This window comes from Triticum aestivum, chromosome 1D, assembly GCF_018294505.1.
Source record: "Triticum aestivum cultivar Chinese Spring chromosome 1D, IWGSC CS RefSeq v2.1, whole genome shotgun sequence".
Classification (NCBI taxonomy): Eukaryota; Viridiplantae; Streptophyta; class Magnoliopsida; order Poales; family Poaceae; genus Triticum; species Triticum aestivum.
The window spans coordinates 459,522,235-459,536,542 of NC_057796.1; the positions used below are offsets into that span (position 1 = coordinate 459,522,235).

Sequence of the window (14,308 nt, forward strand, 5' to 3'; positions counted from 1 at the left end):
GCCACATAACAATGTTTTTAAATAATTGTTATATTATTTGTTGTTATACAATTGTAGTACATCTTTGAGAATTTTGATTCTACACAATTTGGATTGTAAGATATCTATACCAAAAAAATATCTTCTTTGTTGAAAAACCTATTCGAACTAATTTTACAATATTGCATTAATTGTATAGTGTATATACATATATTTGCATAACCATGCGGGAGTCCATATATCTTTTAATATTAGATCATAAATATTATAATAGAGTTTCTACTGTATATCAGGCAACCATATTCGTAGAAACTTCTAGGATATATCAAATGTGACATGGAAGTTGGGTTTAGTAATAGAGTCATCTAAGAACCAATTATGTTCTTGAGTGTACTTTTGCGTATGATTCAATTATATTTGACATGATCATCTAGATTCACGTAATTTGATTTGGTGCAAATGAGATGTACTATCTGTTTCTCAAATGAAAAATTATGGATTGATTTGAACAATGAAAACTAATTATCATAAATTCCATTATGATATTAAGAAATCTATCATAAAGAGAGACTAGTGTATCTAAACTTTGCCAGTCGAGTTGGTTTGACTCCGTGTGGTATTCTAATGATCACTCTATATGCTGGCTGGGCTATGCTTTGTCTTGAGCACCCACTTTGTTCTTTTTCTTTTTTCTCTTATGTTGCTTGTCTGGTGTATCCGTGCCATTTTCCTCATAAATAGAGCAATTTTGTTTAGCTTTTTTTGTCTGATTTTCTAATAAACTGAATTAATCTTTTTTAAAATCATATTTGTGTGAGGATTTCTCCCCCTTAGCTTTTAAAAGAACGGCGAAATGATGACCCATGTTCACGCCAGCCATGCATGCTGCCTCTCGATCCTCATGAATCACCAAAGTTTTCTTGGTTAATCCTCCTCGAAGAAAAAAGTTTTCTTCGTTAACCGCCGCCCAAAATGATTACCGGGAGCACCGACGCGCATGCTTGCGCCGACTACGTGTAACTCATCCCTGCACATAGCCGAGACTTTCTCTTATCACCCACTGAGATCTTGAAAAATGGAAAGGCTTGTCTCGTTGACACGTCCAAAGCGTAACACGCCACCATGGGCCGTACCGTTCGATGCGCCACCCTGCCGTCCCGATCATTGATCGCCAGTGGAACTGTACATGTGTCCGCGCGCCACGCATGGCATACGTAGTGCACGCATGCTTGACGCTCCCGCATCGCACACCGTGTCTCGCGCTTCACCTACTACGTGCTGCACCGGGCCTATATATACACCTTCGACCGCTCTCCATTTCCCGCAACACACTCGGACGAACACTCCCATATCCTATAGGAGCTCACTCTGTCAAGCTTCCTCTTTGCTTCCGAAGAACCCAAGCAGGTATGGCTGCCAAGGCGACCCTCGTCTGCTTCATGGTTGTGGCTCTCGCGACGGCGCTCCTGGCGGCGCCGAGCATGGTGGAGGCGGCGACGTGCAGCCCGACGCAGCTGACCCCGTGCGCGCCGGCGATCATCGGGAACGCGGCGCCGAGCGCCGCGTGCTGCGGGAAGCTGAAGGCGCACCCGGCGAGCTGCCTGTGCAAGTACAAGAAGGACCCCAACCTGCAGCGCTACGTCAACTCCCCCAACGGCAAGAAGGTCTTCGCAGCGTGCAAGCTGCGCCTGCCAAGGTGCTGAGCGGTCGACCCGTGAGCTCCGTCCATCCATGATCCATCTCCCTCGCGTTTTGCACGTACGCTACGTGTGGTGTGGGTGTGTGGCATGGCATGGCTTTGTGATGTCACTTGAGGACGTATGAGGTAATAATAAATCGTACGAGAGTGCTATATTACATATAAAGAGAGAGAATTATACGGTGAGTGGAAATAAATCACGCTGATCGATCGATCGGTCGTGTACTATGTGTGGTATGGAGGGAGTTGCCTGGACTTATGTTATGCCAATGTGACGATCATGTACTCTGTGTGGCACCATATGATTGTTCCAGCAATAAATATCTTGTTCTGATGTCTTCAAACTTTAGCCGAGCGGGCGTGGCTACTGGTCAATCGACTGAAATAAATTTTTGGTCAGTCGATTGACCCCAAACTCTGTTTCAGTCAAGCATGATTAATTAGGCAGCCACACAAGCCTACGCAGCATCCGCACAGGTGCAAGCTGGACCATGGGCTGCTCCAGTCCAATACTATCAAGTCAGCCTACTTTTTTTTTACGTTAGTTACTAGCTGCTCTAGTATAGTAATTGGCCAAGTCTTTGCAGATGACCTATGAATAGCATTCTCACACATAATTGCATGCAATGGTTAGTGGCTATATGTGTAATCTCACACATGTATATTCATTTTTATACATGTGCAATCTCACCTATGAATAGCATTCTCACACATATTTATTTTTATACATACATATATTTGGAAAATATATTATTACTATGCAAAACTTAGCATATTATAGTGAGATTTCCGCAAAAAAAATTAAAAAGTAATGGATTAGTGTCATCCGTATTACCCTTACAAAAGAAAAGAAATGAAAACTAAAACAAAATGAAAAATGAATAAAAAACAAAGTTTTCTATGGAAGAATGAATTCGTGGCACTGGTATTACCCTTTCAGAAAAAACTAAAACAAAATCAAAATAATGAATTTTTCTAAGAAAGAATGAAACCCTTTAAGAAGAAAGAAAATGAAAAAGGATAACTTTCAAAACTTACACACAATTTGCACTGAAATTGCACTTTTTGAAATATGCAAAGAATAAGCATATAATAGTGCATTTTTCGCATTCTACTATAGTTTACACATAGTGTAACTGAAATAATGTATTTCCTTTAAGAAGTCAGAAAATAAAAAACTTGCGCAGAACTTTGCAACGAAATTGCACTTTATCGTAATATGCAAAAATAGTCATATAATCATGAAATTTTGGGAAATATTATATATTATTTGTTTGTATATAATTACACTTAGCCAAAAAAACACAAAAAAGCAATAAAGGAAAGAAAAAAGAAAAACACATAGAAACATAAAAGAGAAATAAAAATGAATCAAAAATACCCACAAAAGAAAGAATTAAATTTCCTTAGGAAGAATGAATTACTGGCATTGGTATTACCATTTGAGAACAAAAAAATGGGAAAAAGAATCTAGAACAAACATTGACAAAATTTGCACGAAATTTACATAAAAATTGCGCTTTTTAAAAATATGCAAGACTAAGCATATAAAAGTGGAACTTTTTTCCCGAATACGCAAAGCTTGCGTATCATTTCATTGATAGAAGAAAGAGAATTGAGTACAGAGGAGGGTTACAAAACATGACATGAACGCGAGAAGGCATGAGCATGGAACCCATAGCAGAGAGACAAGGGATGCTCAACCCGAACAGGAAAAAGACACAACTAAACCCACCAAGCCTAGAACTAGGGAGGCAAGCCAAACTAGCAAGACGTCAAACATCTTCAAATCCAACACCGGGGACGCCACGAGTTAGCAAGATAGCGCCTTCAAAAAGGGGAACGACATCGTTATGCCGCCGCTATCCGATCCGGAGAACCGGATCTAGGGTTTCCCCCGATACTCGAAGAGGGGCACAGATAAAGGCCATGGCAGCGCCTTCAGGAAGGGAAACGACACCCACAAGTGCCGCCGCTGCCAGCATCGGCAAGCCGAGCAAGGATTTCGCCTGGCCTTAGTTCGAGCAATCCCATTGTCGCCAGATGAGGATCCGAAGATGAAGAAGTCAGCACGCCAGACGACCGCCGCCACCATATAAGGGGCAAGGTGAGGCTGCACCTGCCACCGTCGAAAAACGCGAGCTTTGGAGCCGGCATGGCGTGTGGGGTGGACGGGGTCGGGAAGGCAGCGGGCAGAGAGCTGATGCGGAGGGATGGTGGTGGCCGACGCCGCTAGCAAGCCAGGAACCGGAAGGAGACGCAGATCCTTACTGCGAGAGACGTGGCCGCCAGAACACCGACAAGCCAAAGTAGCTGGAAGGGACGCAGCTACCGGAGCGTTGAGGCCGAAAATCCTCACCAGCATAGCACCGACAGACCATGAACACTGGAGAACGCAGGTTCATGGCCGCCGGGACTGGAGTGATGTCGACGGGGATCCACCACAAAGCTTTGACCGACTGCCAAGAGAGACCACCATGACCAAACATGCGCAGAGGCCGCCACCGCCGCTCGGAGGAGGCGCCGTCGGAGACGAAGGGTGGTCAGCGTCGGAGCAGGACCAAACCCCGGCCAGGCCAGCCATGGGCGTGGCCGCGCCACCGCATCAGACGGGCAGACGAACCGCAGCAGTTGGAGGAGGTGCGCGACCACGGAGCGCCAGATCAGATCGGAGGGGTGGTGGTGGCGGCGCTCCGGCATGAGGGGAGGGGGGTGCGGGGGCGGGGGCGGGGTGAGACCTCACCGGCACCAGCTCCGGGCGCGGCGCCGCCTCGCCGGCCGGCCTACCGGTAGCGGCGCAGGAGAGGGCGTTGGTGGAGGTGCCCTCGGCCAGATCGAGGGTTGGCGGGGATCTGGCGCAGGGGCAGGAGGACGAGGCCGCCCCGCCGTCACCATCCTCGGGCGCGGCGCGGCTTCGCCGGCCGGCCCTCCGTCAACGGCGTAGCGGGGCGCGGTGGTGGAGGTGGCCTTCGAGCGGTGGCGAGGTCTTTCCCCCGTGTCGCCAGACGCGGGGGATGCTTTTGACCATAACTCTTGCAAAAACAAAATCCAAGAATAAATGAATAGTGGTATTGGTATTAACCTTAAAGTAGAATGGAAATGAAGTAAAGACTAAAGCAATATCAAAATAATGTTTTTTATGAAAAATAATGAATTAGTGGCGTTGGTATTTCTTTTAAGAAGAAATAAAATTTATAAAAAAAATGTGCACAACTTCGCACCAAAATTGCACCTTATCGTAATATGCAAAAATAATCATATAATGATTTTTTGGCACATATTATATAGTATTTGTATGTATATTACACTCACCCAAAAACCCACAAGAACAACATATAACAATAAAGGAAAGAGAAAAGGAAAAAAATGCAACCCAGAAAAGAAAAACGAGCCCAGGAAGCAATTCGACTGACCCAAAATAGGGGTCAATCGATTCGACACAGCCCAACTTATTTTTTCATGGACTGTCATGGGCTCAAATTTAAGGGTCAGTTATAGTACGCACGGGCCTATGCTCCAGTTAATGGGAAAGTTGCTGGAGAGCGAGCGAGGGGGGAAGGCGCGCAAATTCTCTCGTTCTCCCGCCTGAAACTCCCTCTCTTTTTTCGACCACCCACCGATTCCTCATCGGCCGCCCCTCTTTTTTCCATCTCGTAGTTTCTCCAGCGATTATTTCGCTCGCCGCAAACGGACATCAAAATTCAAGGTATGGTCTTCGCAGCCTGGATTTACCGAAATAGCTACCAGAAATTTTGTCGGGATCTTTGTTGAAGAAACCATGCGGCGTCAAGTGTAGATCCTTGCCCATCCAGTTCAATTTGTGCTAGATTTCCTTTCCTGTACCCAACGTGTTCAGATCTGCTAGTGTGCTCGTTCGGGTATACAATTTTTAGCCCTTCTTCAGTTCTTCTGTGGTATGGCATGGGGATGGTCGCTGATTCATGACCTGATTTATTGGGGAAAAAAGGCCCGTGGTTAGATCTCTAGATGGACGAGGTTATTTCGCCTTTTCTTGGTGCGATTTGTTGTATTTTTGTAGCTTCTTGAATTCCTCTGACAATTTTTATCCCTTTTTTGTCTGTGAAGATGGCAGAATCTGCAGCACTTGCTTCTGACCCTAAGAGGCTATTCAGAAAATTGGATGGGATCCTGGCACTGACAGACCAAATCCCTACAAGATCTACCGCTGACTACGCTACCATGACAGAAGAAGAGATATGGGACGAGTGTCTCGAGTGGCTAACATCGATGTGGCCGCATCGACTAAATGTTATACTAGGGGATCAAATGGGAGCTGGGGGTGTAATCCCAACACTTGTGTTTCTTGACCGTCCCAAACAGAGTGGCCAGCATGGTCCATACCTGATAGTTTCTTCTCTGGACAAGGACAACGGTATTGGAGACTGGTTGAGACAGATAAGGTAAAGTTTCTAAGTTTACACTGCATTTCACCGTTAGTTCATATCTTACATGGGGATTACATGGTTTCAGGCTTTTTCCATCTATGAAGGAACTGTTTTACTTTGGAAACCAACAGGGTCGCGCAACAATGAGAAAACAGTTTGCGCGCAAAGCTGTTGGCCCTGATTTCCCGATCATACTGACCACATATAATATGGTCATGGTAGAAAAGCAATTGCTTGCTCAGTATGACTGGAAATATGTTGTTGTCGACGAGGTGATGGAAAAACACTTATATCAATAACAAACATTTTATCCCTTATCCCTTTTGTATTTACATGTCATTTCCATGCTTCGTGTTCCAGGGCTATCAACTCAAGAAAAGAGAACACGAAGTATTGGAGGCGGTAAAGCGCCAGCCAATGGATCATAAGCTCCTTTTGATAAGGGAGCCTTTTCAAAATAACCTAGCAGAGCTGTGGTCGCTATTGAACTTTGCTCTGCCTAATGCATTCTCATCTCGTGAGGAATTTGATTCGTGGTATGATTTGCTACTGAACACTCAAAGTTCTGAACACCCCTTACCTTATGAACAGTCTATATATGCTATTCTATATCTTATTCATGTTCTTCATGAGCTAGAAGCACTTCCTGTGCCCAAATTGCTGTTGTGATGCTAAATTGCATTTCTTGATTATACTTATAGTTACCTGAATTTTCTGATGGAATGTTACCTATCTTCCAGAATGGTCTACTCTGCATGGCATTGGCCTGATAACTGTTATATTGGTATATGAATTTAATAGAATTGACATGCTGATTGTTGTTCCAGCCCAAACACCTATCAGGATTTGTAAAGGTAGAATGGTCCTAAGAAGCACATAATGTGATCAGAACATTGTAAACGTATCTGTTAAACTAGGGGAAAACAAATTTTCTTACTATCAGTTATCTGCCATAAACTCATAATTGCAGTGATTTTACTATTTAAATACTACTCTTGGAACATATTCTTCTGCAGTTGTATGTAAAAACTACAGTGCTGCTGCTAAATTGTCTATCAAATATTATCATATACTTGATACTTTGTATTTTGCTTAACTCTATTATATATTGTTATGTTATGTTTGCTGAGAAACTTACTTATAAATCAAGTAAGATTCATATATTTCTAACAATTAAGCTATTTGTTAAATATTCTGTGTATTACTTTTTTTCGCCTCGGCTGACAACCACCTTCTTTAAAGGTTTGATAAATCTGAGAAAGAAGGTGAGGAACAACAAATTGAAGAGGAAAGAAGGGCCCTTCTTTCGAAGCTTCATGCCATTTTGCGCCCATTCCTTCTAAGGGACATGAAGGGGGCTGTCCAAAACACGGTTCCACAAAACAAAGGTGCCACATGCTACAAGACTAAAGTTGTTCGGAACTCGGTTGCAATTAGCATCACATGCTCCGGTGACAACGCGACAAAAGAAGGCGCAAAGACTGATGGTGAGAGTTGTCAAGAGGTATCAGCAGAGGTTGTTGGTGTAACTGATGGTGAAGGTAGTCCTAACACGCAAATCGGTCAATTGGGCCTGGAAGTTGAAGTTAATAAGGTCAGTAAGAGGCCGAGAACAAATGATGCACCTATCTCACCATTAGGCGAAAGCAATCCAGCTGTGCATGTGCAAGTGCCAAATTCAAGTTCCCCTGAAATAATCTTCAAGGCACTCAAAAACATACCTGACTTAGCCCGTATTGATATTCTGAGAGCCTACAGTGCTCTTATCCGTGATGACCGCCGATTTGAGTCTCTCATGGCACTCCCGATGGACATGAGAAAGGATTGGCTGCTCATGGAGATTGGAAACAACTAGTGGTTGCTCTGTCGCTCCAGCAGTATGAATGCGCCTGCATGTTTAGATGTTACCTGATGGAATTCATGCTCCTGATGCTCCCTTCCTGATTAGTTAGTCTCGGTAGTGTTGGACCATGTGATGCCGGCCATGGCCCAGGAGCAATGCTGTATATATGGAGTTATTCATATGATATCCTTAACTAGTACTCCCTCCGTAAACTAATATAAGAGCGTTTAGATGATTAAAGTAGTAATCTAAACGCTCTTATATTAGTTTACAGAGGGTGTACTAGTATGAAGTCTCCTTGTTTCCCAACTGCATTGCCATTCATGCATTTGATACCGAGTGTTAAATTATATAAAAAAAAATCAGATGCATTTACTTGTTTCTGCTGGTATAGGTTTTTTTTTTAGAAAAGGAGGATGACCCCCGGCCTCTGTATTTGGAAGATGCATGTGGCCATTTTATTGATTATTCTCGAGGACCTTACAAAGTAGTACAACAATATGCATGAATCCACCATCTTGGCAACATCTGCCACTACTCCAATCCATATGATGAAGGGGTGCAAGCTGGGCCAAATACCCAGACCTCTCACCTAAGCCTAACATCTAAAGCTGGAGGCCTCGACTGAGCCACATACCGGGTCCGGGGCACAAACCTGTCTGACGCACTCACATATGTCGTCGCCGCCATCTTCCACTGGTCCATCTTCAGAGCAGATTGAGGTGCCAACCTTGGCAGGTGCCTCCGCCATCGACGCCACCATGATGCCAAACAACGACCTTCACCTACGCGAGTCCATCTCCAAGCAACGGACGCAGATCCATGCTAGGATAGGGCCGCACCACCGCCGTCGCCTACCACTCACAAGCGCCACCCAGCCCCAAGGTTCCCAAAGCGGCGCCTTCAAGAAGGGAACGGCGCCGTGAGCGTCGTCGCCGCCCAACAAAGTTAGGGCTTTCGCCCGGGAGACCTAGGGGAAGGGGAAGTGAGGGGATCAATCCATACCGACGCCTCAAGGAGGGGAACGACGCCCTCAGGCGTCGCCGTCGACGCGGCCGGCCATGGCCGACCAAGGATTTCTCCCGAACTAGATCCCTGCCACCAGCAGCGCCTCCTGTACAGAACCGGCGACCCAAGGAAGCGCGGCCCGACGAGGTTGGCCCGCACGCCGAACAGGGGAGGAGGGGAGGCGCCAGATCGCGCGCACCAGCCACCGCAGAAACCGCCGCCGACCGCCAACGACCACCGGATCCCGCCGCCCGCGCAGCCGGGACGCCAGATCCACCGCCCGCATGGCTGCTAGCCGGCCGTGCCTTGCCAATGGAGCCGCCGCTCCAGATCCGGGGTTTCCCACACAGAGGCAGGGCAACCGAGGCCCCGCCGCCACCATCCTTGATGCCCCGGGCTTGCCCGGCGGCTGCCTCAGGCGGCGACGAGGAAAGGAAGAGGAGGAGGGGTGGCTAGGGAGGAGGAGGGGCGGCTAGGGTTGGGAGGGAGGAGGAGGGAGGAGGGGCGGCTAGGGAGGAGGGGCGGCTAGGGAGGAGGAGGGGGTGGTGAACCAACCATGCAGGTTATTTCCTACTCCTACTTTGTTGAAATTCAGTTTTGGCGCTTCTCCAAGACTTGGACTCTCGGGCTTAACAACGACGAATCTCGCGACTCTACGGTGTTTCCTTAGAGCAACTCTAGCAGACCCCGCAAAAATTCGACCCGCAAAACGCGTTTGCGGTTTCACGAAGATCGCGTTTGCGGGTCGAAAACATGTGCGGCGAACAGAACCCGTATCAAAACCTGCATAATTTGAAAAAACACTTTCGCGGGAGAAATTGCACTAATAGTTTATCACATGATCAACAAACTACAAGCATAGTTTATACTACAAACTACGTTAAACTACTAGCAGAGGGGTTGGATCTGACGGCGGCGAGGTCGCGGCAACTGGACGACGCCGTGGAGGAGCCGGACGCTCAATCCTCCTTGCCGGAGCTGCATAGGTCGACGTACTTCGCCGCCTGCTCCGCGCGGATGCGGCGCCACTCCTCAGCCTTCTCGTTGGCGGCGCGGTTGTCGGCGACCGCCTGCCGCCATTCGAGGGCCTCGAGCTCCTCGGCGTGGCGCCGGCGCTCCTCCTCCTCGCGCACGCTCCGCTCGGCGATGGCGGCAGCGACGGCGTCAAAGTCCGCGACGTAGTCCTCGGGGCCGACGACTGCGCGGCGGCCGAGCGGAGCGGGTTCCTCGGGCTCCTCCTTCACCGGGACGAAGGCGAACGGCGCCGGCGGCTCCGGCTCCTCCTCGTCGTCCGACCACTCCCTCTTCACGGGGAGGAAGCCCGCGCTGGAGGACGAGGAGGATCCGGCGTAGGACCTCGCGGAGGAGAAGGACGCGCGCCGGCGGTCGTACTCCTCCGTCTCGCGGCGGTTGAAGCTCGCCGGCGGCGACATCCCGTGGTTAGTCCACCTCCGGGCGCCGCGCTTCCTCGCGCCGCTCGCGCTCCGGGTCACAGTCACGGCCGGATCTGCTGCCGAAGCCGCGTCCGGAGCTCCACATGCGCCCCCACATGGCGGCTGGAGGCGGGGCGGGTGGTTGCCGGCGGTGAGAAATTGTGAGAGGGGAAAGGGGAATCAGGTGGCTCACGGCGGCGGAGGTGAGGGAGTCCTGGATTAGGGGGTCCTCGGACAGCCGGACTATATCCTTTGGCCGGACTGTTGGATTATGAAGATACAAGATTGAAGACTTCGACCCGTGTCCGGATGGGACTCTCCTTGGCGTGGAACGCAAGCTTGGCAATACGGATATGTAGATCTCCTCCTTTGTAAGCGACTCTGTGTAACCCTATCCCCCTCGGTGTCTATATAAACCGGAGGGTTTAGTCCGTAGGACAACAACAATCATACCATAGGCTAGCTTCTAGGGTTTAGCCTCTACGATCTCGTGGTAGATCAACTCTTGTAATACTCATATCATCAAGATCAATCAAGTAGGAAGTAGGGTATTACCTCCATCGAGAGGGCCCGAACCTGGGTAAACATCGTGTCCCCCGCCTCCTGTTATCATCTGCCTTAGACGCACAGTTCGGGACCCCCTACCCGAGATCCGCCGGTTTTGACACCGACATTGGTGCTTTCATTGAGAGTTCCACTGTGCCGTCATCATAGGACTGGATGGCTCGTCTCGTTGTCAAGGACAACATCACCTCTGGGGGAGCCCTGGCTGTAGGCCAAACCCTCCGACTAGGCGGTTTCGTCATGACCGCCCGTTCGGCCGCTGCGCCGACGATGACTTCTCGGGTCATCGAAAACAGCCTCCACGTCGGCTCGGAATTCGCCGAACAGTTGGATCCAATGGAGCTCTCTTCCTTGAACAAGCTCTTGGATCGCATCGCTGCCTTGGGAGTCGCTACGGACTATGATCAGATCGGGCTTAAACCCGACCAAAGGGAGATCAACTCCCCTCCGGTCACCCATCAGATAGAGGTGGTGGAGGAGCAATGCGGCGATTCTTCCTCTATCTTGAGGACAAACTATGTCCGGATTCCCGAGCTCTCCGAGCCGGATACTTGTCTACGGGAGGACATGGCCCAAACCTTGAACCTAGAATCAGGGAGCGGGCTAGACCTATTGGGCAATATCCCGGAGCCCGAACTTCCAAGATCGGAAACTCCTCCGCCCCTGGGTCTCCGATCGGGTCAGGGTTCGGACTTAAATCCACCCACCCACCCAGATATAAGCGATCTTTCCCACATTCGACAAGAGCCCCAGGAGACAGTACATCACTATTGGGCCAGATTCCTCCTTGTAATGAGCAAGGTCAAGGACTGTCGCGAGGAGGACGCAATTTCATTCTTTTGCAAAAATTGCACGGACAGGGGAATCCTCAACGCCATAAGTCGCCGTGACATAACACGCTTCGCTGACTTGGCGTCCATAGGACGGAAGTACTGTGCGATGGAAAGCGCCTGGAAAACCCAAACAAACTTTTGGGATCCTCTGGCTCTCACTAAACCCCCCGTCCGAACTAAAAGGGTGTACTCTCGTAAGTCACCCGATCCAATTACAAAGAAACAAAGGCCCACTACAGGGCGTGGAACCGTATTGGAGGGATGGCTTAATGGGCCATGCAAAATTCACAGTACAGCGGATACCATACCAACATACAGCCTTAGAGCATGTTGGGTACTCCGGCAGGTGGCCAGGCGGTGAGGATCTCCTCATCAACAATACCGCAGAGCACCATCCCGTGGAGAATAACAATACAGTATTAACAGTCTTCGAGACCTTCGCCTCAAATAATAGGCATAAGCGAGCACTCCGCAGCCTTGCCGAAGTCTGCCACGTGGCAGCAATAAATCCATGGAGCGATACGGCTATCACCTTCAATGCTAGTGACGAACCTAAATTCCGAACAGCCCGAACACCAGCCGCCTTGGTCCTTAGTCCAATTGTGGACGGCTTCCGTCTTACTAAAGTGCCAACAGATTAAACCTCATCTATGAGGAGACTCTTCGAAAAATGGAAATAGATAGAAGCCGCATAGAGCAAAGCAACACGACCTTCAAAGGAATCATCCCTAGTCACGAGGCACGATGTGCCGGGAAAATCACACTGGATGTGGTATTCGGCACGCCGGAGAATTACAGGTCCGAAGAAATCACATTCCAAGTGGCCCCGTTCAATAGCAGATACCACGCCCTTCTAGGCGGGAGGCACTCACGATCTTCCAAGCTATACCCCATTACGGGTACATGAAGCTCAAAATGCCCGGGCCCAATGGAATCATCACCCTAGCTAGTGATCCGGACATAGCACTCCGCGCCGAAAATAAAACCGCCGCACTAGCCCTCGAGGCGTTATCCGAAGCCCTCACGGCCGAAGAACTTACGGCGCTGTGCTCCACAGTGGACAGGGACGACGTGATACTCGACAAAAGACCCAAATCCACCTCTTTCAAACCAGCGGATGAAATAGTCAAATTCCAAGTCCACCCAACGGACCCTACGAAAAAAGCATCTATCGGGGCATAGTTAAACCCCACAGTAGACGCCGCACTACGAGAGTTCTTGCGCGAAAATTGGGACATCTTCGCCTGGCATCCTTCAGACATGCCAGGAATCCCACGCAGGCTGGCCGAGCATAGCCTTAACATTCTAAAGGGGTTCAAGCCGGTCAAGCAGACTCTTCGGCACTTCTCTGAACCTAAGCGGCAAGCCATGGGAGAAGAGCTAGCCAAGTTACTGGAGGCCGGATTCATCCGAGAAATAAAACATCCGGACTGGCTAGCAAACCTGGTGATGGTACCAAAGAAGGACAAATCCTGGCGCCTATGCGTCGACTTCAAGGACCTTAATAAGGCTTGCCCAAAGGATCCCTTCCCCCTCCCTCGCATCGATCAAATTATCGACGCTACCGCAGGACACGACTCACTATGTTTCCTCGACGCATACTCCGGATAACATCAAATTAAGATGGCGGAATCCGATCAAGCCGCAACGGCATTTATCACTCCATACGGCCCGTTCTGTTTCAACACCATGCCTTTCGGGCTCAAAAACGCCGGTGCAACCTATCAACGCATGATTCAGACATGCTTGGAGACACAGATCGGCAAAACAGTGGAGGCATACGTAGACGATGTGGTCATTAAAACCAGACACGTCGAATCCTTAATAGACGACTTGAGGCTCACGTTCGATAATCTCCGAACATACGACATCAAGCTCAATCCGGAAAAATGCGTCTTCGACGTGCCCACCGGAAAACTCTTAGGCTTCATCGTCTCTAATAGAGGAATTGAAGCAAATCCGGCTAAAATTCGAGCTTTGTCACAGTTGGCTATCCCAACAGACCTCAAGCAAATCCAGAAACTAACTGGATGCGTGGCTGCCTTAAGCCGCTTTATCTCCCGATTAGGAGAAAAGGCACTGCCCCTTTATCGCCTTCTTCGGCGCACCAAACACTTCGAGTGGACGGATGCTGCCACGGCCGGATTGGAAGAAATAAAAGCCATCTTGGCCACCAACCCAATCTTGGCCGCGCCAAATGTCGGCGAACCAATGTTGTTATATAAATAGCGGCAACTCACCAAGTTGTAAGCATAGTGCCGTCATCGAACGAGAGACGGATGGACATAAGTTCCCACTTCAAAAGCCGGTATATTACGTATCCACTGTCCTCACTCCATGCAAATCACGATACCCACATTATCAAAAGATAGCATACGCGGTCTTCATGGCATCCCGGAAATTACGACACTACTTTCAAGAGTGTTCAATCACGGTGGCCTCTGAAGTACCACTCAACGACATAATAAACAACCGCGATGCCACGGGCCGGATTGCCAAATGGGCTATTGAGCTCCCCCCGTTCGACATAACATATAAACCAC

The 14,308-nt window shown here is 48.8% G+C and overlaps 2 protein-coding genes across 3 annotated transcripts; both read left to right on the top strand.

Annotated features, from left to right (window-relative positions):
- Positions 1–1,318: 1,318 nt before the first annotated feature.
- LOC123175260 (non-specific lipid-transfer protein 2-like) lies at positions 1,319–2,031 on the top strand. Its single transcript, XM_044590187.1, has one exon. The coding sequence runs from the start codon at positions 1,389–1,391 to the stop codon at positions 1,680–1,682; it is 294 nt and encodes a 97-aa protein (XP_044446122.1). The 5' UTR covers positions 1,319–1,388; the 3' UTR covers positions 1,683–2,031.
- Positions 2,032–5,211: 3,180 nt separating this feature from the next.
- On the top strand, positions 5,212–8,162 carry LOC123175275 (ATP-dependent DNA helicase DDM1). Of its 2 annotated transcripts, none has more exons than XM_044590189.1 (5): positions 5,212–5,384; positions 5,765–6,099; positions 6,170–6,356; positions 6,445–6,620; positions 7,327–8,161. In XM_044590189.1, the coding sequence occupies exons 2-5, from the start codon at positions 5,765–5,767 to the stop codon at positions 7,937–7,939; spliced, it is 1,311 nt and encodes a 436-aa protein (XP_044446124.1). In that variant the 5' UTR covers positions 5,212–5,384; the 3' UTR covers positions 7,940–8,161. The 2 variants fall into 2 exon arrangements, with proteins under 2 accessions (XP_044446124.1, XP_044446123.1); XM_044590188.1 differs by lacking the exon at positions 5,212–5,384 and adding an exon at positions 5,416–5,674 and having other exon boundaries at positions 7,327–8,162.
- The last annotated feature ends 6,146 nt before the right edge of the window (positions 8,163–14,308 follow it).